We start from the raw sequence: 23,763 nt of genomic DNA, 5'->3' as shown, positions 1-23,763 counted from the left end.
ATTTCAAATTTTTAAATCTGGATATTTTTTTTTTTATATTTTATTTATTTATTTACAATTGAACAATGACCAATACACGTCTTTACAGTTTAATAAATTGCAGCCATTAGATTTTGTTTGAGGACAAAAATTCACATTTGTCAGCACTATATTATCCATAAATACAGTACATGTCCAGTTTTAATTCCTAGAGGACTGCAAAATCAATCAATTAACAACATTGAAATGTGGTTGAGGATCTAAATAAAGTTTTCTTTGAAGCATGGAGTCACGTTGTTAGATAGTTACTCGGATGTAAATCTGGTGCTGAGTGATTGTTTCTGAAAGTCGGCGTCTGAGTTTATTAGAAAAGTGTCAGACTGTAAAGCTGATGTGAAATGGAGTGTTTAGAAAGCAGTGGGGACCAGATAAGCAGCTGGATTCGGATGACAGTGACAAAGCTCCGAGCCCAGAATGGAAAAATTCAGTTTCAACCTTGGCAAGAACGGGGAGAAGTTATCACCAGGCGCTGTGGTCAGGACTGCATGTCTCCACCGCACATGGAAAAAAAAACACTGTTTTGGTACAATTACTCAGGCTAAAGAAGAGTTCTTTTGAGCCGCTCCGATCGGGAACAACAGGAACAAATGGTAAATTAAAGTTGAAAAAAAGAGGAATACTGCGACAGATTAAGGTGCCACTTCTCATTACGTTGAAATAGATTGTAGGAGTGCTGGTTGGGCACGCCGGTGATGGAACTCGACGCTCTGCAGATATACAGCAAAGTGGACTGAACCATCAGGAGAGGCGACATCGGGATGTTAGGAAGACATTTTCACTAAAAATTTATAATTTCTGACATTTTTATGCAGAAACTTGGGTAATCTTCAATGGTTTACAAATGTTTTGTCACATTAATCAAAAGGTGTCCAACCAACACTCTCATGGTGATCTTAATTCAGTGAGCAAAAACATTATTCTCTTTCTCCAAAGCGCCACTTCTCGGTCTTCGCCCTGTCTTTCCCCGGAGCCGAAGCCCTGACCACCATCTACACCTCCATCCTTTCCCAACACCTGAAAGCAGACGGCTTCAGCGCTGCCGTGCAGAAGGGCGCCCCCACCCTGGTCCAGCTGGCCCTGGCGGTGCACCAGCGCATGTCCTCCATGTTCCTGCCCACCGCCGTCAAGTTCCACTACATCTTCAACCTGCGGGACCTCTCCAACATCTTCCAGGTGACTCAGGAGATAACACCTCCCGCAGAGTTGTAAAAAAAGTTGTGGCTTTTCTTTCCAAAGTACAACAGTTTTCCAATTTCAAACCCGAAGCGAGTCAGTTTACCTTGATTCTCTCCGTCTCGGCGGCGCTGCCTCCCACGTGGGCAGAGCCAGGCTTCTATCACTAATTTCTCATCTAAATGATTATTGATTTAAGAGCAGGGTCTGAGAGCTGGAAATAAGTCTGAAATGAGTGTAACAGAAAATAGAATGGATTTGCACTTCCACGGGTGTTAGCCATGATTTAATGTATTTAAATGACTATAATATCTGCGCGCCGGGGCTGTCAGGGGAGAAGCTTTCGGGGGCAATATTTCTGTCAGATTCCTCCACGGTTTCTTGGAGGGCAGGCTCTCTCATTTAACACACTCTGTTGTATAATTAATGCTTTAAGCCACTCAGCTATAGGAAGTTCATTTTTCATAATTCCATCGTGGAGTTTACAAAGGCAGCTCCCGAGTTCTCCACTGTACAAGCGGAGAATACTGAGCTTTAACGCTACAGTATTACCCGTCGAAATCCGCCCATTTGAACCTACATGAATCAATATTTATTCTTTTGACAATAGATGAAATGACAATGTGGCGTATCCGATTCTCCCCGGGGAGGTGGTATGTTAAGCAAAACCACTGAGTGCTCGGAGCTACTGCACGTCACAATCGAACGAAAACGACCGTCATCTGGTTTCGTAGAACGGTGTCATTGTGGCTCCGGTGAAGAGAGTGAACATTCTGACATTCCTGCTCCGAATATACATTGTTTTCCACCTGCAGCACTTTAATATACGTCTGTTTGATGTGTCATGTTTGGTCTCTGAATGATTTTGCATGAATTAACATGAGGCGGGGGTAGATTTGATGAAACCTGACTGTACATTATAAAAGGAGTCATTTAGTGGCTGCAGTTCCATGGACTAGCAGTAATCAGATTAAACACCAATCTGAGGAAACCTGATTGGATTGACCCTACCCCATTGATCGTAGGAGGTGGTGTGACCCTGTTCATGGACAGAGTTCATGTCACTGGCACATTGGATTGCTTTCCAATGTCATTAAAAACATCTTAGTGGTCATTGGTTCCTGATATCGTCTGAACAAGTAAAATGTTTGTCTGGTGTTGAAACTTAAAAACAAACACAACCAGCTTGATTAGCACCAGCTTTACATTCCATCGAACAATATTATTTGTACATTTTAACCTGTACATCAATTTTAAGTTAATGTGACCAGCAGTGTATAACCCCTTGGTATTGCTGAAGCGCTAAAACGTGCTTTATAAGCTACGTTTATTCACCAACTACCACTTCTTTAGTCTTCATGTTGATGGGAAGATCTGATCAAGGCCCCATTTACACAACTTTTCAGAAAGGTTTTGTGTTTACACAGCGCTGTTTTGAAAATGATCTCCATTTACACAGGAATGGCAGAAACGCTGTAGTTTTCATATTGGGCCACTAGTCGGTGCTGTCGGAAGTTGAGGTGGAAGGTTTTGTTATTGGCTGCTTGTATTTATGTATTTATTTATTTATTTATTATATAATATGTTGCCAATAAGTTGTTTTAGGTCAATATAGGATCGTTACCACAACCAAAACTTAAAATCCCATGACTCTCAGACGTCTTTTCAAAGTCACAAGTTGGTTATATAGTCTTCCTTGACAGTACTTGTCCTGTTATTATCTCTTGATGTGTTGAAGTTTTTCTTCTTGTTTTTCAGTTGGTGTCAGTCTTTTACGTTCACCAGTTTGCGTCAAACGTGCAGTAAATAGAATGGTGACGATTAGTAGAGCGCAAACATGGTAAATAACGACAAACAACATGTACCTATGGTGACTTAGAGACAAAAAAAACTAAACACTTATGAGAGTAGCATGTCAAAGGCATATTGAGGCCTTATTACCAAGCACAACAGGCTCTGATTGAAAGTTCTTCCAACATATTTGGCGAGTCTAAACTTTTTGGGCACCAAATTGTTCCAAGCAGGAGCTTGAAAATGTCCTCAAGGTCATCAACCTCATTACTTCCAACTCTGACTACTTCTACAGTCACATTTCATCTATCACTGGACAGTATTTTACATATGTGTTCAATAGTTATTGAGATAACCGACCGCCCGACTTTTATCCACTTGACTGGTTACCGTGAAGAAAATAGGTGATAATGGCTTCTCAGATTTTCCTATTGGCGCCATCATGACACTTTCGTTTTCATGATCGCCATCAAAAGCGGGGGATTCAGACATTTAGCCAAACACTTCATTAAGCACACTGAGGCATTTGTATCTGGTTTGAGCCTCCTGCGCTTTCAGATAAAAGTCCTCTTACCGTTCTAAAAGTTGACCTCCAGGCTTGCGTCCACTCCTTGATCATGCACATCACTACCCTCAAAACAGTGGGGAATTTTAGTGCCGCCGTACCACTTTGAAGCGGTCGTTTGAAGAGGCCACTCTGCCTGTTCTGTCAAAGTCTTTGTGCCCCCCCCCCCCCTTCATTTTATTTTATTTTTTTTAATTGGACCGCTCAGTGAGACTGGACATCCCAGAACCACTGAGAGGAAACGGTGTCAAAGCTTTCCACCCCGCAGAGAGAAGGTAAAGACAGCCAGAAAATAGACTCCTGGAGTTCGTTTGAAGTTCTTTTTTTTTTTTTTCTTCTACAGTTCCCAGTGCTAACACCTCAGGACAGGTAAGAAGGGGTGAGCAGCTTCTCAGCACCACAGCTCCAAGAAGAGGGAAAGTATTTGGTGTGACAATACAAACGCTTCCTCTAATTTGGAGTGTTGAGACGTAAGCGGTCGTCGGTCAGGTTTTTGTTTTTAAATGTTGACGTTTCAGATGTTTGCCTAATTAGAGAGTTGGACTTTCTTTTTTTTTTTCCCAATTTGGGACTTGGCGATGCAGCCAGGCTGCTTCATTTGGGTTACCTCGAGACTCTGCAGGAGCCCGCCTGGAAAGGTACTTTAAAGTATGACAACAAAAACCTACCTCCAGAAAACACTGAGCATTGTAGCTGGTATTTGGGTCAGTGACAGATGAGGTTAACAAAATAGAATGTCCTGGTGGGAAAACAGTCGCATCATATTAGCCTCATCTAGGGACTGTATAATCTCCAATTACCCACTAAGTGCATCATCTGCTATTTGTCATACTTTTTTTTTTTTTTTTTTTTTTTTTTTGGGTTTATTCAAATTTTGCGGAGGAAAAAAGAAATACAGAAAAACATGTCTATTTGTGGCCCTGCCAGGTTCGGGGAAGTTGCTCTGTTTGTCTGCAGGTCATTTACTTGTCCGACAGGGTCCAGACCGAAATGTCTGTTGAATGGATTGCCATGAGGTTCCATCCATCCAAACTCCTTCTCCACCTGCGACCCTGGTTCTTCTGGAAGTCTCCACCTCTGAGTCTGGTTCTGCAGGTTTCTTCCAGTTAAAAGTTTTTTCCCATTCCACCTCTCTCCTATAAGTGCAACTGATGGTTTCTCTCTGTCAGAGTGCTTTGAAATGACAGTTGTATTTGGCGCTATATAGATCAAATGGAACTGAATTGAATTTTCCGAGAGTGTCTGGGTTTTTTTAGTTGTTTTTTTTTATTCAAATATTATAGCAATCTATGGTTATCATTGGTTTTGGTTTTAGATCTAGAGATCTCCCCCCACATCCGTGGCTGAGGAATTTAAACCTCAGCGTAAACTTCTTCTGGTGTCGGAGGAAAAGCTGGTGTATCACTTTTATATTTGCACCGTGCAAAGTGAGAGGTGAATTAAAATCGTTTTCCTTTTGGATAGTCAATATTGAGTTTTACAAGATAGCTTAATTAATATTTGTCTTGCATTTAGTGGATTTGTCCCATTTAACCAAAGACGTTTGTGGTGCTCCCATACTGCCTTGACTTTTCCTGTGCAGTTCAATGAACCAGCACGATAAATAAGTTGAAACCTTTGGTCAACACTCTGGGACTGTGAAATGATTTATAGAAATCGGCAAAAATCTCAAAACATATACATGATATTGCTGTACATTTTTTAAGTTCTTTAACAATGGATTGCTTTAAGGTTCACATGAGGATTTACCTTTGACAATGGTCAATCCAGTTGTTTGCACACCAGAGGCAAAAATAGAAACTCACCCATTGTTCTGTACATTAACCCTCGGAGGATGAAGCTTTTGTATAGAATAATGCAAAAGACATAATTTAGAAGATATTTAAGAACTTTTGAAAAATTTTGGGGAGGATCTTACTGTTTTTTTGTGCTCGAAAGCGAATAACTTTGCCGTTCCGATGAGACCTGATTTTAGCTCTTTCACAGGCTGATATACAGTATCTCTCCCGGATGCTTTGAAAGATTTGGTAGAAGTAATCCATCCTTGTAAATTTAAAAGTGAGGTTTGTAATAATTATTTCAATTTTCTACGTCAAAAAATATTTGCACAATTGATTGTTGTCACCCAGATGCAGTTTGCCTACTGAAAGCTTTCTTAGTTCCTTGATAAAAGGTTTGGTTTTTTTTTGTTGTTTTTTTAATCAGTTTACTCGCCAGTTATACGGCTTGAAATGAATCAAATGTATTGTTGATGTTTAACTTGATCACTTCATACTTGACGTGCAATAAGTGAAGTACAGAAGCCAAATTCCACTAATAGGGCAAGACAAACAGTTTGGCGTCCGACTGGGAGCGTTGCCAGAGAGCTTCGTTTCCCAATGTCGGGTTCTCCGCCGTGGCCAGCGGACATATCCGGCGGCCTGTCTTCTCCACGTCAGCCTAAATGAGCTCCTCGAAGCCGGAGAGGCGAGAGAGGAGATGATGGTGGCTGGATGGTCGGATTGAAGGAGGACAGAGACTGGAGGGAAGGAAAGAAAAGGGGAGTCCACGGTGCGGAGAGGCTGAAGCCAAACTGTACTGACTGCACAGTATGTCTGCATGACGTTGAGTGGATAGTCAGCTGGGTACATTTGTTAGCAGGGGAAAGCACTGTTTGGGGCTCAGAGCAGCTGTCAAGACTACGGGGAAAGCGTTGCCGGCTGCAGACAGACAGATACATGCTGACACCCAGAAACTCTAATCCCTCTCCTCTGAGTCGAACAAAGCAATGAAAGATCAGGGACAGGGAGAGGATGAGGTAGTCTGCCAAAGTCAGCGAGATAAGAGAGGGGAAAAAAAAAAAGTTCTGGCTCCTTTTAGTTTGTTAGCACGTTTGGATTCTAACGAGACTGCGAAATGCGTAAATTCCCGTCGTGTTGTGTTGCAGCGCCATATGGTGTTTTGTTTTGCTTAGGCTCGCTTGTATGCAATAAATGCAGACCCCGTTGATTGACACCATTAGGCAATGAAATGAAGTGGAAAAAGCCAAATCTGCTGAAAGTCGAAGGATTAAGCCATTCAAAAAACATCTCGGAGATCCGCCCAGCTCGGTTCTGAATCGTCACCACACCCGTCCATGCAGATATCCAAACACGCGCACGGCACACCTCCCGTCTGCTCGATTACACAGTGGATTTGGCAGCCAATTGTCACATTGAGTGGGCTCAGATACGGAGGCAGATCGGATTCAGCCAGCTTTAACCCCCGGAGATGATTCTGTTGATTAGAATAAGTTCTGGGGCTGGAAACACACAACATCTGCTTGCCTCCGCCGCTGCCTCCTGGGCGACAGCGTGCAGAGCGGGAACAAACAGCGCCTGGGCGCCTCTCCATCTCCTCTCCTCATCCGATGTGGCACCTGTTATTCGATGCACCCTCGACTGTTGCCGGTTTCTGGCTGGCTGCATCACAAATGTCCCTCGTGGGAAAGCCGCCACGTCATACCGGCCTCCCCCAGAGATGCAATAATCATCAATCATGCCCTAAACGCATCATCTCCTCAATGTCTATTTTTTATTTTTCTTTGCCTTTTAATTACGAGGAGAATAAAGAAAAAGCACAAAGAGGAAAACACATCTGTTCTTTGCCATGCTGGTGATCGAGCTCCTCACTATGTTAGTCCAGACTGAAATAGATATCACTCTAGGATTGTCATGAAAACATATTTATTCTCTAGAGAATGAATTTATAATGATATCCAAGGCATTCTTTGGTTAGAGTCACTGCAGAATGTGTGAAAAGCATTAACCCCTAAATATTTTGAGAGTTTTGAGAATTCGGCCCTGTTTACACAATATTTTCAAGTGAAAACGCAAAACTTTTGTTACGTTTTGACGGTCTGTTTTTGCAACTACATTCATTCATCAAATGTCTTTTTAATTTGGGTTTACCTTCCCTCCACTTGATTCCTTAACTAAACAGGCTATACTTCAGCCAGACCCCTCGGAGGATGCACCGTAACGATGAAACCCTCGTTAAGATTCAAAGCAGCGTGCCGTGTCGGGTGTCTCGTTGAAGAGTCAACACCATTAGAAGTGTGACTTTTCGTAGCTCTCCGATCCAACACCTGCCCACAGAACTTCGCCAGCACAAGACGACGAGATGAAAGAAAAGCTCGACCATTATTCCCCAACTTTCTCCGACACACCCACTCACAGCTCTGCCCACTCGATAGCCATTGATTTCTGCCCGCAGTGGCTGGGCTTGCGTTTCCCTACTTGTTGTGGCCGTTAAATGGACCAAATCAGCCCCTAGAATGAAACGTTCTCAACTTCACCTATCTCTCTCTCTCTCTCTCTCTCTCTCTCTCTCTCTCTCTCTCTCTCTCTCTCTCTCTCTCGCTCTCGCTCTCGCTCTCGCTCTCGCTCTCGCTCTCTCTTTGCCCAGGGCATCCTCTTCTGTACTGCCGAGTGTCTGAAGGCCCCTCAAGACCTGCTGAAAATCTACCTGCACGAGTCCAGCCGGGTCTACCGAGACAAGCTGGTGGAGGAGCAGGACTTCCAGGTCTTTGATAAGCTGCAGGGGGACGCAGTGAGAAAGTTGTATGAGGTGAGAGTTTTTCCGTCTTTTACAAACTTCAGCCCAAAAGAGAGAAGAGAGTCATTAGGCTGCCTGTTCTGGATCCGGACGTCGGTAGCCGACACGGCGAGGAGGAAAAAGAAGGAAGGGAAGGGAAAAGCTGCTTGGGGAGAATATTAATGGGGCTGGGTGGGATGGCGGGGGGGTTCGGATGTCAGGGTGTGCGCTGTCAGCCTGGCAAATTGGAAAACATTTTTAATGGTTTTTCTGTCCGTTGTTCCCTCTCTCTCCCCTCTCCCGCTACGCCACATCAACGACCCCGACAAGTGTGAAGCCACCCACAGAAACAAAGCCTCCGCCCTCGTGTAAACTCATGGCCGCTTGCCCCTGTGCCACCGAGCAACACGCCGCTTTGTTCCCCACCTGTTCGGATAACATGCAAACAAGATTCAAGAGATTTTCACTTGAATATATTGGAAAACAAAAAAAATCTCATTCATCACACCTACTAGGGCTTTCAGAGGAAACACACAATTTCCCTCACACACACACACACACACACACACACACACACACACACACACACACACACACACACACACACACACACACACACACACACACACACACACACACACACACACACACACCATCTCCTCGGTGAAAGATTCGGGGCCCGACAGTTTTCCAGGGTGAAAATGAACTAGGTCACCCCTCTGCGCAGCTGTGATATTCAGCTGTGTCCCTGTCCAGACTGTTTAAGCTTAACAGTAATGTTATGCTGACAGGGGCAGTGTGTGTGTATATTTGTGTGTATAAGTGTGTGTATGTGTGTGTGTGCGTGGTGGCCTTAATGTTTACCACTGCATTATTTGTGCGGCTCCCCTCGAGGACGTGGACGAGACTCTGGAGCAGGTCGGGCAGATGAACCTGTACTGCCACTTTGCCCGCGGGCTCGGGGAGGCCAGGTACATGCCTGCAGAATCCTGGAGCAGTCTCAGCACAACGCTGCTGGAGGTGCTGGACGGATACAACGAGGTCAACGCCACGCTCAACCTGGTGCTGTTCGAGGATGCCATGGCTCACATGTGAGTTGCAAAAAGCACTGACGGAGGACGGGTGAAGCGATTCTGTCAGTTTGGTTATTGTCTGTCAAGGGAATCAGACGTCTTCCAAGGTATTTTAGGATTAACGGTTCCATTTTGGAGACTGTCAAAAGCAGAGACGGGCAAATCTGTTAAAATAAGAAGGGGGAAAAAAATCAGCATATATCGTGACAGCCGAGCAGAAGAAGGGGAGAGGTTCAGCCTCAACGTTTCTCATGTCAGATCAGGTTTTTGGAAACGTTGATCACCTTATTGGTTAAAGTTTTCCTTTTCCAAAAAGTACATTTCAAAACAAGAAAGGTTAACTAAAGTCCAGAACACGCAAGAAAAACTACTCCCATCAGATAGAACTTGTAATATAAACAATAATCAAATACATTTATTGATTTATATAATTAAGATCATTTAAAAAATTCAAGAATTGTTTCAAAACAATTTTTGACTCGATAGCTCCTTCTGAATAAGATATGCCAAAATAATCATTCACATAATCAAGATCTCTTTTTAAAACGGAAAACGTTTCTGGTGTTTTGGGTGTCTGTTGGAGTCATTGAAAATTTCCCAAACTCTTAGCTCTCCAAATCTGTATCTGTCAAAACGGAGGAATCCGCAACTTTTCTGAAACACCGCCACTGTGCAAGCACTACTTATTTAGTATCTGGCCCCGTTTACACTACGTTTGAAGTGAAAACACATCGTTTCTGTGTTTTCATTTCAGAAACGTTTTTGCGTTTGCACAGCAACGTTTTAAAAGTTTCTGTTTCCACGGAAACGACAGAAATGCTAAAAACTATGTAATTAGCATGCCAGGCCAGAAGTTGTGCTGTTGTTTGTTTTTGTCATGGCTGTTAAATGACCTCGTTCCCTCGTAGTATTAACTTGAGGGAGCGACTTTTCATCTTGTTCCCACAGGTTATTTTTGATATATTTTTTTCTCTATATCTACTCTGGGGCTCCGTCTTCGCTGTATATTTCAGAAAAGCCGGTTCAGCGTCTCTTCCGCCTTGTATTTAGCGGTAAGGTTTCAGGTCCCGCTCTGGCCCAGCGACGATGTGGGGCCGGCTTAGCACCCGTTTAGACCCTGATAGGCCGGGGCTTTGGCGGTGGGAAGTCTGGGCCTGGCCCCAAACCAGCACCTGGTTTTTTCCGGTGGAAAAGCCCCTTTCGAGGATTAAACATGTTCATCAGTTATAGAATCAAAACACTAACATCTTGCTGTGGGTTGATATAAATCCAAGAAACCCAATTTCCATTGAAGGACAGTGATGGAAAACCTTACGCATGTTTAAATACAGCCTCTGTTGAAAGGAAGCCGCCTTCATTCTTGTTGTTTTCCTTCAACCCAGCAGCTGCTGATAAAATCTCTTTTTGTGATTCTGCAAATGAATGTAGTAAAAACGGCTCCGAGTTCTTGTTTGAAAAGGTCAGTCCTTTTCCCCATTTAATTCTCATCACCTATTATGATTCAGCAGAGTGTTTTCTGAAATGTAGGTACGTGGAAGAAAAGCATGCTGACAGATACGGGAAGCCGCAGCTTTTTGTAAAGGTGACTCATGAAAATAGAGAAGCAAAAGTTTACTGAAGGACGCTTTCTTTCTGGGTTTTGTTCCAGAAGTTCGTGTTACTTATCGTGTAACTGCTTTAACGTCAAGTAAGGGGAGAACACAAAAAGTATGTTAAATTATGTAGATTATTGCATAAATTAGTGAAAATGGCCCAAACAAAAAACAATTGTTCTTTATGGTCAGAAATGAACCAAAACTGATGGAACCAGATTTGAGTGCTTAATGTGCGAAAGCTCCTGAAGTTTAGGAGCGTTTGCTGATGTGTCACATACTTCCCAAAGAAATCGGTTGCCCTTTTTTTTTTTTATCAGGAATTGTCTAGATCAGAATAGCGTACAGTGTTACATTAGAGCAGGGGTGTCAAACATAAGGCCCGGGGGCCAAAACTGGCCCAGAAATGCTCAGAATTTCAAAGAAAGCATAAGTTTCTCGAACAAAAGCTTTGAACTTTAGTCAGTAAAATTGATCACAATGAACTTCAAATCTAAAGAAGAAACTAGGCTTTAAGTGGCCTCTAAAGTGAAATGTGTTTCACATTCCTGAGTTCATATGTCAGTTCACCAGTCTACCGTTCACTAAACATTGAACCGTGTCCACAGTGGGAAACCACACAGCTGTCTGTGGTTTGGCAAAGAAAACACCATCACACTCTAAACTACAAGCAGGTAAATACTTTTTTTTGTGGAGTGTTGAAACTAAGGTTGAATTAGCATCAGAAGAAAATTGTACGGTGGAGGGATCATCGTGATTTGTGGGCTGCTTTTTGGCCTAAGGGTGCTTAGCCACATTTATGATGGAGAGAATGAACTCCGGATGTTCATCGTGGATCGGGATGAGATCCAGATGGCCGTCAGCCCGCTGACGCTCGGGTAGAAGTTAGAGACGCTGCAGGACACGGAGCTGAGACATGGAAGTAAAATGGCATCAAGTATAGAGCTGAATTGAACAGAATGAAATAAAATCATTGTCATCAGCAGCAAATGGAAGGACTTGGCTAAACCTTGAGCTGCCGTAAGATATTTTATTAAATCCTACACTTTAAATATTTGATGACCGTGGTGAATAAAGGCATGATTTATTATTTGTGTGGAATTAGGTTAAGCACAGTGTGGGTTAGTACCATGTGGAGTTCTCTCTAGATCACAGATGCAGAAAATGACATTTCAAAGGGTTCACATGAAGAGGACGGACGCGCCTCGATCAAAGCAGAAAAATTTAATTCCGCACCAAATATTTTCACAATTGGTTAAACACTTTTTGGAGTATATAAATTTGTACATTGCTACTCAAGAATGAAAGCAAATGGTTTAAGAAAAAAAATAGTCTGCACTTCCCAACGACTAAAGGATCTTGTTTTGTCCGCATTTAAAGTCAGGCGTTCAGTTTATTCATGAAGGACTTCACCAACCTGAAAATACTCACTTTTGCGAAGCTGGAATGAGAACATTTTTAGCATTAAAAACCACTCACGATGAATAATTGATTATCAAAGTAGTAGCATGTAAATTCCAAACTTTCGCCCTGTGGGAAATTGAGTTTGCATGCTATCAGCGAAAGCAGCTGAACAAACATTTGGAGAGTATGAGAGCATCCGACGTGACAGCTGGCCTGCGAGTTTGAGAAACTGTTGAAGTAAGAGGGAGGCAAAAGAAAAAAAATTCAACCAGATGAGAACACTCCCAGCGACAGATGAAAAGTTGAAGCGAACCAGATGAAGACATTTGTAGGGAATAAAATGAAGTGGACATGGTGAAAAAGCACCAAATGTTGATGATGGAGGTGAAAAAACGGAATGAATCCAAGCAAAGTAGATAAAGTGGATAAAGTCGAAATGGACAATTTGAATAAGATTTGAACAATTGAGGCAAATAAAAAGGAAAAAAGTGTCCGAATGGAAGCAACCAAGGTGAATGATTCAAGCCAATGAGATGGAAAAATAGTGAAATGAAAGCAAAAGACCTGGTTGACATAAACGATACGATCGGCCGTAGTAAATAGTTCTTCTGCACGTGCTCAGTAGATGAACAATAACAACAGTGTTGTATTCCAGTATCATGACTCCCGTTCCATGTTCTCCTGGGATCTTGGGAGTTTTACAGTTGACGGTCACCGTAAAAACAATCCAACTTCCTCATCTGTCCATCCTGCCCGTGTACTCCCATTGTTAATGTCTATTGCGTGTTGTTCTCTGCGAGCATGTGTGTTTGATTTCATTATAAAAAGAACCAACAGTGCCAACTCATCATGGCCGGGCATCCTAACTACATCTTTTACAACGTTTCTGCCATTTTACATATAAACTGGTATGATTTTCAAAACATCGACGTGTAAACGCGAAACCTTTATGAAACGAAAACACAAAAATGATGCATCCTCCCGATTAAACATTGTCGTGTAAACGGGGCCTTGACAAATCAACTTGTAAGAGACAAAGCTGTCAAAGAGTGCAAAGGAGACGGCGATGAGAATGTGAGTCTCAAGTGAGCCAGATAAAAACAATGAAGACAGCAGAAAGACGAAACATGCGAAATGAAGGAAATATGAATTCCTGAAGTAACACGGTAAAAAGTGAAAGCGAGATAATAATGGTCGGGGTAAACAAGGCTGACTCCTCAAATCGGAAAACGGCAACAGCAATGAAATGTGAATGGATTAAGCATCTGAATGAGGTGAATTAAAATGGATGAAGCAAACACGATGGACACAAAAACATTGAACAGGATCAAATTGAAAACAATGGATCAATGCATCGGCGCAAATGGGGTGAAAACAAAAGTGAATAAAGTAAAAGAAGGATGAGAGTGGAAACAATTTAGAGGTAAGTAAAATTAAAACGGTCATTGGGAATGAATGTGTCGAGGTGAATAACAGACAACGATGCAGCAAACAAAATGAAAATGGTGAAACCGATGAAAACAGTCAAGGTCAACCAGATAAAAAAAAAAAAACATTTAACGCTAACGTGCTTGAAACAGCAAAGTAAACAACTGAGAAGATGTAGAGAAGAAAATATAATTAAGGTGACTGAAATGAAAATGGAGCAAAAGTGATGGAAATCCAAGCAAGCAATGAACGTTGCAAAGACAAATGAGACAGAAAGCGTTCAGGGGAAAGACATGACAATGGTCAAAGTGAATGAGATAAACGCGACAAGCAATGAAAATGATTGAAACAAATACAAGTTTTATTGGAGTTTTTGACAGGAACAAGAAATGCTGCTGGATTATTACCACTCTGCTAAATATAAGGCCGCATTTACACGGTCTGTGGAAAGAGACCCGATCCCAATCCTTTGCTCTTATGTGGCCCAGATCGGATCTGCTTTTGGACAAAGTAAGCAGGAAAAAGACGCATCATTCCGATATTCTGAGACTGAATACAGGCCTCCTTCATATGCAAACGGAGACACAGATTTTTTTCCAACTCTCCACCGTGGCCGGCGTTTTCCGAACTTGTCGTTTGGGGTGACTCATAGCTGCGTTCGCCCGGGTACGTGTAAACGTGGCCTCAGGCTTCTGATTCGTGATCAATGCGAGCTGCAGCGTCACTGTTGAAACCGAGGAGAGAGAAAAACAAACTCATGTGAGATTTGTCACTGTGTGCACAAAACCACTGCAGTTGATCCCACATCAGTGATGAATTCAGTTCAAATGAAGGAGGCGTAGATACTAAAGGCTTAAGATCTGTCGGTATGTCTCGTACCGTCATGGTGCCGGGCTCAGTGTGGCCACGAAACAACGGAACCAACCTGTGTTTGTCTCTCCTCCGTGACTCAGAGTCTGTCTGTATCCAGCCTTTTTCATCTCGCCCTTCTGCCCGCTCCTCCCTCATGCCCCCCCCCCCCCCTCCTCCGACCTGTCTGCTCGTCTCCTCCGCATGCAGCTGCCGCATCAACCGTATCCTGGAGTCTCCACGGGGCAACGCGCTGCTTGTGGGAGTGGGCGGCAGCGGCAAGCAGAGCCTCACCCGGCTGGCCGCCTTCATCTCCAACCTGGAGGTTTTCCAGATCACCTTGAGGAAGGGCTACGGTATCGCCGACCTGAAGGTTTGAGAAGGATCACCCTCCACACTGCACAAGTTTGAGAACACCCACATTGAGGGGGCCGCTTCCTCTCATGTTAATGTGTTTGTCAAGATAAGCTGTATTATTAATAGCATAGAAATAGGTAATCGGGAAGATAAACATGATTAAAAGGCTGTTTTTTAGCACACACTCCATTTGAGACTATCTTCCGGGGGGTGTGTGTGTGTGTGTGTGCGTGTGCGTGTGCGTGTGTGTGTGTGTGTGTGTTGTAGCTGTATATATGGAAAGAAGGCTTTATTCATACATACATTCACCAGCCACGTTATTAGGTACACCTTTTATTTTGAGTACCTCATTAGACCTTTTATTACTTCAGAACTGCTTCAGTTCTTGGTGTATTAGATTCTACAAAGTGCTGGGAAACATTCCTCAGAGGTTTTCGGTCCATATTGATGTGATAAATCTGCAGCAACGGTGTGAAGTTATCAGCTAAATCTCTGTGGTGTGAATCTCTTATCGTCTCCAGCCAGTCTGCCTAACAGAGAACTTTGGCTCAATGGAGATCTTCTGTTTCTCACCAATCTCTGGAAGCCCTGGAGACGGTTGTGTGTGAAATATTTCAACCAACCCGTCTGCCACCAATAACCAAAGTCTCTCAAATCAACTTTCTTTACTATTCTCATGCTCGGAATTTCAGAAGGTCATCTTCGTCATCTCTAACGTGCAGAATTAGTCTTTGTGAGCTGCTGATGAATTTGATTTAATTTTTTCTTTCTAACTTTTCTAATGTAATTTCTTTATTATTTTTCATTTTTAACTGAAACATTTTTTCTTATTTTTTTTCTGTTATTAATTTGTTTTATTTTATTTTAGAATTTATTTTTTTAACTTTAAATTTTAAAACATTTTTCTTTTTTCTCTTGTTCTTTTTGTTTTATTTTGGAATTATTTGTTATTTATTATTTTTACATTGACAATTAGTTGAGAAGCTATACCTAATGAGGTGGTAATAAAGTTAAACGTATGTATGAGTGTCGGGCGGAGGTCTGTATATATATGTATACTGTAAGGAAAACGGAGTGAGAGTGATACATCTATATTTATATTTTTAAATGTCTATTTCTAACCGGTTTTAACTGTTGATGTCACATTGAACCATGGAGGAGTCTAAATGTTGACAGTATGCACACTGCATATACTCCCACACAATATCCCTCACAGGTCTCAGCCGTGCAGCTCTGCAAGAAAAAATAACATGTCAGGGCCCAATCTCTTTATGTGTGTAACTCTCTCCACCCCCCCCCCCCCCACCCCCCCCCCCCCCCCCCCCCCGTCACCCAGAGTGACCTGGCGTCCCTCTACGTGAAAGCCGGAGTGAAGAATATCGGCACCGTGCTGCTGATGACGGACGCCCAGGTGGCAGATGAAAAGTTCCTCGTCCTCGTCAACGATCTGCTGGCGTCGGGTAACTGCAGTGCAGGCGCACTTAATTACCATGTGTCATGTTTAATTTTCTTTTCTTTTTTTTGAGAGAGAGAGCGAGAGAGAGAGGTAAGGAAAAGGCTTTGGCTACGCAGCGGCAACAAATCAGCGCCGTGCCACTTCGGCATCATTACTCATCAGCCACGGCACATCAGCGTACAGCCGAGGCTCACGTCCAGATTTACGCTTGACATTTGAAACTCCTAATACAATGGAAGGGAACCAGAGCATGAAAATCAGATGTGACGACTAAGAAATCTACATGTTGGCTGTGAAATTGAGCTTTTCTTAATATGCTCTTCTCACTTTGTAGCATATTTTGATGAGACAAGGCTGAGCTGATGCCGGTGCAATATCATTCGTCATTTAAATATAGAGATTTATTTTTCATAAATAAGATAGCACCTAAGTGTTTCTGAAAAGTACATTTTAGACAGAAATTTCACAGAATTGCTGCCATCCTCGATCATACACATACACATACGTGTAGCAAATGTTGCAGTACCGTCAGTAGCTGTTCGGGAGCAGCGCTGGCATTAAAAGCGAGTAACAAATGGACGAAGTGTTTGAAGAGGAACTGTGGAACTCCGCAAGGTGACACCCTTGAGTAAATAATTTACCAAATGCTCATTCCAACATAGAAACGCAGATGGAAGGAAGAAGGCAGTGACGTCTGCAGCTCACATGTGTGTTTTCATTGAAACGTAACGCAGAAATCAACAAAAAACTTTGTGAACTCCAAAGAAACGTTGCGGTCGTTACCAGTATATGTGAACATAAGGATGAAAATATGCTTTAATGTCAATATCACCCAGAAGTGTTCCTTCTACATATATGAAAATGCTGCAGTTTTTTTGTAGCTCGCTGCATATGTAGGCTGGACTTGTTGAGTTCAGCTATTTTAACAACATTAAAGTAGTTTTTCCTCCAAATTTGTCATAAAAGATTATTATTATTATTATTATTATTATAATTTTTTTACATGAATGCAGAATAAACTTTCTGGAGTGCTCTTTTATTTATTTCCATGTGGGAAGTTTTCACTTGGACAATTGTTCTTGCTTCCACTTCCCATAAACGTATGAGAAAAACTTCGGGAACATATTCGCAATAAATGTAAACGATAAAAGGTTTGACAATTACGGCCCAAAAGTTTACAACGATTTTAGTTTTTTTGCACTAAGTGTCCTCGATGCATCACGCTCGCATGCTACTGCATTTAATGGACACGTGAACCCAAAGTGAAGCTGTTTTGGAAAGCAGGGAGTTTGTTTACTGGCCTCTGGTAACACTGAGGATATCAAAGCATCAGTGAAACCTGAAGATTACCAAGACGTTTCAGAGATAAATATGTTCGCCAGTGTCAGGGAAGCGAGTTTCTCTTAAAGCTCCCGGGGCTCTCATCAGATCGACACGCCACAGCGTGCACCGATCAGTACAAAGGAAGTGTTGGAGATGGAGAATATGGATTGTTTTCAAAAGTTTAACACTCAACAGTGAGTCCCGACCCGAAGACCGCTGTACGCCTTTGCAGAGAGCTGGAATCACAGACGCAAAACTAAAAGAGCTGGACCGCATCAGGTGAAAGAAGGTTGTAGAATCACAGTGGACAAACTTATTTTAGGTAAAAGGCTACTTATCTCTTTTTTTGATCTTTTTTAAGGTGAAGAAATAATCTATTCTTTATTGCACTAATAAGTTAACAGTTCGAATACAATGAGGTGACGGCACCTTAAAAAACGCAGCAAAATGTAAAACAAAATGACCTTTTCATCCTCAAATTACAACCTCACAGTTTTACTTTGTCGCTAATGCTAATTCGCTAGCTCTTAGATCGGCAGTCCACCGATCGTACCAAAATGTGATTAAATCCCCAGTGAAGGAACGAGAAACGGCAGGTATTTTACGGAGAATACAAACTTGAATGTCCTCCTTCCGGTTTTAATGCGTCCTCTTTGTTTAACCCACAGGTTTTTATGTTTGACAACGCTGTTCTCGATGGACACAAAAGTGAAAACACAAACCTTCCGTAGCGTTTTCCTGGTGTCCCTTTACGCGACAATGATGCTCGGAGTCACTGAAAACTGAACTTTCCAGAGGAAAACAAAACAACCAATTGGGTCAAGTCGTGGCCTGGCGCGCAAATGACATAGTTTTCGAAATGTCGCAAAAACGTTTGTGAAAGAAATTTAAATTGCTCCAATATTTGTGAAAACTGAATGAAGTCCAATGTAGAAGTTGACTTCTTTCATCTCGGAGTCAAAAAAACCCAACTTTTCTTTTTGTAATTTTTTTAGGAGATTTTCTAAATTTTGGACTTGAAAATCATTGAGTGCCGGTAATTCCTTGAGCCTCACACACACACACACACACACACACACACTGCTGTGACCTTTACATCCTGGCGGCTGACGTTAGCATGTCACAGATCATCACAGTGAAACAATGAGCCGACATGTCACCTCTCTCCGGCTCCCCGCGGTTCCCTGCTTGTGGCCTTATTCCTCTCCCGGGGGACGACCACAAGCTTCCAGATAAAAGCTGTGTGATGAACGGGGACCGCCCAAAGCGTTATTAAATTGTTCTTTGGTAGCCTTTCGCTGTCTTATCTCTTTTAGAAGGTAATTAGCAGCACAGGAAAAAAAATAAAAAATGAATGGAAAAGTGCCCAGAAAGGCACATTAAACCGAGGTGAGACGTTCCAATTATAAGAAGTGTGGCAGCACAAAAAGTTTCATCCTCGCATACTGAATTTGTATCAGCAGCGAGTGCATAAACACAAGTTTTTGGAATTGCAATTTGGAACCTTTCAGATCTTCTCCAAAATATTACGATGAGTTTCTGCTTTCACTCGTACCGTTTCTATGTGTGGAAAAGAAGCAAAGTTGGTTTGACTAAACGACACTTCACATATTTTGGTATTTGGTAATTCATTTTTCTTGTGTAAAGATGGTTCCCGTTTAGTTTGATCCGTAACATGACTTTCCATTTGCGCCACAGGTAGGGGGCGCCATAGACTACCACAAGATGACATTTCAAATTCGTACAGCGAGCTGTTCATTCAATAATTTGGTTTTATTTCACATTGACAGAGGCTCTGTTTACACAACATTGTGAGTAAAAACACGTCGTTTTTAGATTTCCATTTCCACGGAAATGACAACAACGCTCAAAACGATGATGTTAGCGCGCCAGGTCACAAGTTGTTGCTGCTGCTTTGTTGCAATGAAGGTTTTTCACTTTTACTTAAAAACGTCATGTGAACAGGTCTCGTGTCACTACGTTACTGATTTCTCGATAGCTTGTCGCTGCTAAGACGTGAGTTACCTTCGTTCATACTCAACCCGCCGTCCCAACCTTTTTGGAAGTGGGCTTGTTCTCTGACGCTGACTCAGCTCGTCTTAACTCGTGGCAGGCTTTGACTTAAAGCAGATCCTCCATATTAGCATAAGTCCTCTGTGTGAGCCCCCGCTGCCGCCGCCGCCGCCTCCATTAACACACCTGGATGTGATATCTGTGAGTTTGTGTGTCAGCTCAGATCCCAACCTGATAAGAAACTTCTCCAGTTTCCGCATAAGTTAAACTCAATTGCTCGGGAAGGCAAGTGGCGTGTGGCTGCCGCAGTCTGACGTGCTTCATCTGATCGATTTCCAGGAGAGATTCCTGACTTGTTCCCGGACGACGAGGTGGAAAACATTATCGGCAGCGTGAGGTCGGAGGTCCGCGGATCGGGATTGATGGATACCAGGGAAAACTGCTGGAAGTTCTTCATCGACCGCGTTCGCCGACAGCTCAAGGTGAGCCGGACAAGCGGCGAGCTTTCTCCACCCAATAAAACCCAACAAAACAAAACAAGTTTCTGTCTCTCCAGGAAGTTGTCCATTAATCTTTTCCCTCAGGAGCGGCTTCCCATGTTTGATCCCACATCATCTTTTAATATAATGCATGCATGCAGCCTCACACTCTCATTTACCAGCAGAACATAAAAAAAGAAGAAGCCCCCCCCCCTCATCGCACTCGGATAAACATCTGGCTTTATGATGAAGCCGCTCCCCAGACAATTTGCTTCTCTGACATTCTTGCTCGGAGGCAGCGGACGTCGTTATAAATCACCGGCATGAGCACAAAAGCCGCCGTTTAGATAGCAGATAATTTTCGCCCGCGTGTAGCTGCCTCGTGGAGAAAGAGATTCCAGATCGTAGCTTTATCCCGTCATTACCACAGCGAGAGTCACAACCACCTCCAACGGGAGAGGATGAAGGAATGCAGTCAGACCCACAGAGGCAAAGCTCGGATTGGAGTCGATTCCTTCGCCTAAAAGTTGGCCGATCTCGTTCATAACGTTTGCTAAACGATTGTGGGGGAATCCAAGAGAACGTTAGGTGGCAAAATTCACTGCGTCGCCTCTTTGTAAAGCAACTTTTAACATTGTGAGTGCAGCAAAAATTCTCTTTACCAAAGTGAGTGTATGCTTAACAGAAGAACTTCAAGCAATTTCAACAGCTCATTTCAGAAACTTTGAATCAACATGCACACAGTGTAATTGTATTAAAATCAATCATTTCAAAAATTTCAACTGATACTTTATTCACATGCACTTGAAATAAACTCATTCTACCATCACACGTAAGGTTTTGCAAATTGGCCTCGCAGTATGGAAGAGGAGGCCTCATGCTTATATACTGAGACACTAAATCATCTTTATTTTGCTTCTTTCAAGCTTTGTCACCAGTAATAGCTTCAGAACTATTCAGATTTCTTTTTAAACTGCAAAAAAGGCTTTTCAATTTTCCCAAATATATTTCCCAAACATAATTTGCGTTAATCATTGACAAAAATGCTCTCAGTTATTGATTTTGTATAGCCCAAGGCTGTTAAGTTGTGTCAGATGACCCACTTCTGGAGAAATGAGGGGAGTTTCTCGCACTCCTGAAGAAGAAATCTGGCATGTTGAACTCGTCCTGCCGCTCACGGTCAAAGCAGTCCCCGTTATTCATCAAAGCGCAGCCAGCGGGTATTCATACAGACACAGGCGCTCACGCCAACTATCGTTTTTCACTTATTCTCAGATTAAGTGTAGAAAGTGTTGTGGCATTAGCCAATCTGTGGCCTGCTGCTAAAATGTTTGAGTCGGAGCTTGTCAGGGTTGGTAAACAGCAGAAAGAGCAGGGAAGCTGTTAATTAACTAAATTACCATCAGCCAATATGAGGTGGGATGAAGTTCACACTGTCACCTCTCAAAGTCCCGATACTCATGTCAACACGCACGCCTCAAACAGTGTGGGGGCATTATTGTCACAAAAACTATTGGTCAACGCGTATAGAGAGTTGTCAGTCTGTATTTCAATCTGTGTCCAAAAGTGAGAGTTGTCATAGTGTAAAAGTATTCGTCAGTGTGAACCTGAATCTGCAAAAGTTGTCTCATAATTTGTCCGTCTGTAATTAGGTTTTTAAATGTGTAAAAAAAAAAATCAGCTCGTCAGTATTAGAATTTGTACACGTAATAAGATTTGGCAACGCGTACAAAGATATCTGTAGTTGAAAAGTCTGTGTTCAGCTTCAAATGCTGAAAATACAGACTAACTCACCAGTTCCGAGTCAAGTAGTTTCACAACTGTCTGGTTTTTTGTTTTTTTTTAACACGTGACTTTTGCTACAATTCTGCCATGACAGGATTCGAAGCTGTAAAGCCTGGGTTTTCCCTGCCCTGAGCGCAGGCTCACATGCTTCTTCATTCTGGCTGCATACCACTCTGCCCCGGAGTGTTTCAGCATACAACATTGTGCGGCAGGGTCTAGACAAGTTTAGCCTCGAGACACAATCAGCACATATCTTAAAATAAACTTTGTTTGATACACTACCACTACTAAATTGATCTAATACCCAAATACTTTGCTTTCAATGTAAGTCGCCATGAATGTTTACTGTGACGTTCACTGGAAGCGTCTCAGCGATGGAGGACTGCCAGAATGACACTCAAACACACTCAAAGCTATTAATGAGCTGGATGTCACCAGCCTGAATTATTCCCTCCTTTAGATTCTCTGAATCGCACTGCCTCTTGACGGCAGGTTGAACGGCTCCACTATCAAGGTTTTGTGCAAATGTTACAACTTTCGGGGGGGCAGTGTTGGCCAAGAGGCTAAAGAAAGTGACTTGAGATTGGAAGTTGGCCGGATTGATTCTCACAGCGGACATGTCATCACTGTGGATCCCTGCGCATGACCCTTGACCCCGATTAGCTCAGGAGAGCGCCTCACTGTGGCCGCCCACCGCATCCTGGAAATAAGATGGGTAAATGCGGGAAAAAGTAATTTCCCCAAGTAATGAAGCATGATTAAAAAAATTGTATAAATACAACTAGAATAGTTCAGCAGGTGCAACACAAAGGATTGTTTGTTTGTTTAGGCTGTCATGGGTGGAGTCTCCTCCCAGTGTTTGCTCCTTCAGTCGAATGGTAGCGAGCATCTGGCCGAGCTCCTCAACAAGCCAGCTGTTCGTCTCCAGCAGCAAGCATCCGTCTGCCCCTCGCTCGCTCCCCCCCCTTTAACTCCTACGCTCGCTGGAGGCTTTATTTGCTTAATGATGTGGCCTTGGATAATTAATTCGCACTCCTTCTGTGTTTCACGTGTCTTGACCATGAAGAAACAACGAACCGCTCCTCCATCCCGCCTTTTGTTCTTCTCCCCCGCGTTGCAGGTGGCTTTGTGTTTCTCCCCGGTGGGTAGCAAACTGAGGGTCCGCAGCCGGAAGTTCCCCGCCGTGGTCAACTGCACGGCCATCGACTGGTTCCACGAGTGGCCACAGGAGGCGCTGGAGTCGGTCAGCTTCCGCTTCCTGCAGGAGGTGGAGAACATCGAGGTGAGCTACAACACTCGCACACAAACACGACATTCACCGTCTGAAAATATAATTCCAAATGTCAGCCAGCGTGACACAACCAATGTGATATTAATTTCAAAAGCGGACCGGAGGAAAATTAAATTCCCGGGCCCGAGGAAATGCTGCTCCACCTGAATGTCAAGCCGCTGCGTTCTTTCCCGCAGCCCCAAGTGAAGGAGTCGGTGAGTAAATTCATGGCCTACGTGCACGCCAGCGTCAACCACACGTCCAGGGAGTACCTGGCCAACGAGCGGCGCTACAACTACACCACGCCCAAGTCCTTCCTGGAGCAGATCAAGCTGTACCGCAGCCTGCTGGGCCAGAAGAGCAAAGACCTCACCAGCAAGATGGAGCGGCTGGAGAACGGCCTGCAGAAGCTCAATAGCACCTCTGCTCAGGTACCGCCCCCCCCCAGTCATCGCTCAGATATGTTCATTGTGCCTTTAGCTTGTTCAGAAGTATTTTGTTTTTTCAGGTAAGTAGGTTTGTAAAACATAGCTTTGAAAAGTTTTGACTCAATTCTTCCGTCTTTGCCATGTTGGAATGGGCTTATTCTGACTTTTTTGACAGAGGTATATT

General features: G+C 43.1%; 1 protein-coding gene across 2 annotated transcripts in view; it reads left to right on the top strand.

Moving 5' to 3' along the window:
- The window catches only part of dnah9 (dynein, axonemal, heavy chain 9), a gene marked incomplete at both ends in the record, with an annotated part of 175,720 nt that overhangs the window by 77,456 nt on the left and 74,501 nt on the right, over nucleotides 1–23,763 (top strand). For both annotated transcript variants that reach the window (XM_080460910.1, XM_080460909.1), the window contains 8 exons: nucleotides 973–1,212; nucleotides 7,994–8,155; nucleotides 9,017–9,213; nucleotides 14,679–14,841; nucleotides 16,162–16,285; nucleotides 19,957–20,099; nucleotides 23,002–23,163; nucleotides 23,349–23,582. In XM_080460910.1, coding sequence (XP_080317036.1) covers nucleotides 973–1,212; nucleotides 7,994–8,155; nucleotides 9,017–9,213; nucleotides 14,679–14,841; nucleotides 16,162–16,285; nucleotides 19,957–20,099; nucleotides 23,002–23,163; nucleotides 23,349–23,582 — 1,425 coding nt within the window. The remainder of the gene's footprint in view (nucleotides 1–972; nucleotides 1,213–7,993; nucleotides 8,156–9,016; nucleotides 9,214–14,678; nucleotides 14,842–16,161; nucleotides 16,286–19,956; nucleotides 20,100–23,001; nucleotides 23,164–23,348; nucleotides 23,583–23,763) is intronic.

This window comes from Lipophrys pholis (genome assembly GCF_963383615.2).
Source record: "Lipophrys pholis genome assembly, chromosome: 1".
Lineage (NCBI taxonomy): Eukaryota > Metazoa > Chordata > Actinopteri > Blenniiformes > Blenniidae > Lipophrys > Lipophrys pholis.
Note: the sequence above shows the minus strand (reverse complement) of the source record. Positions and strands in the feature narration are given on the sequence as shown.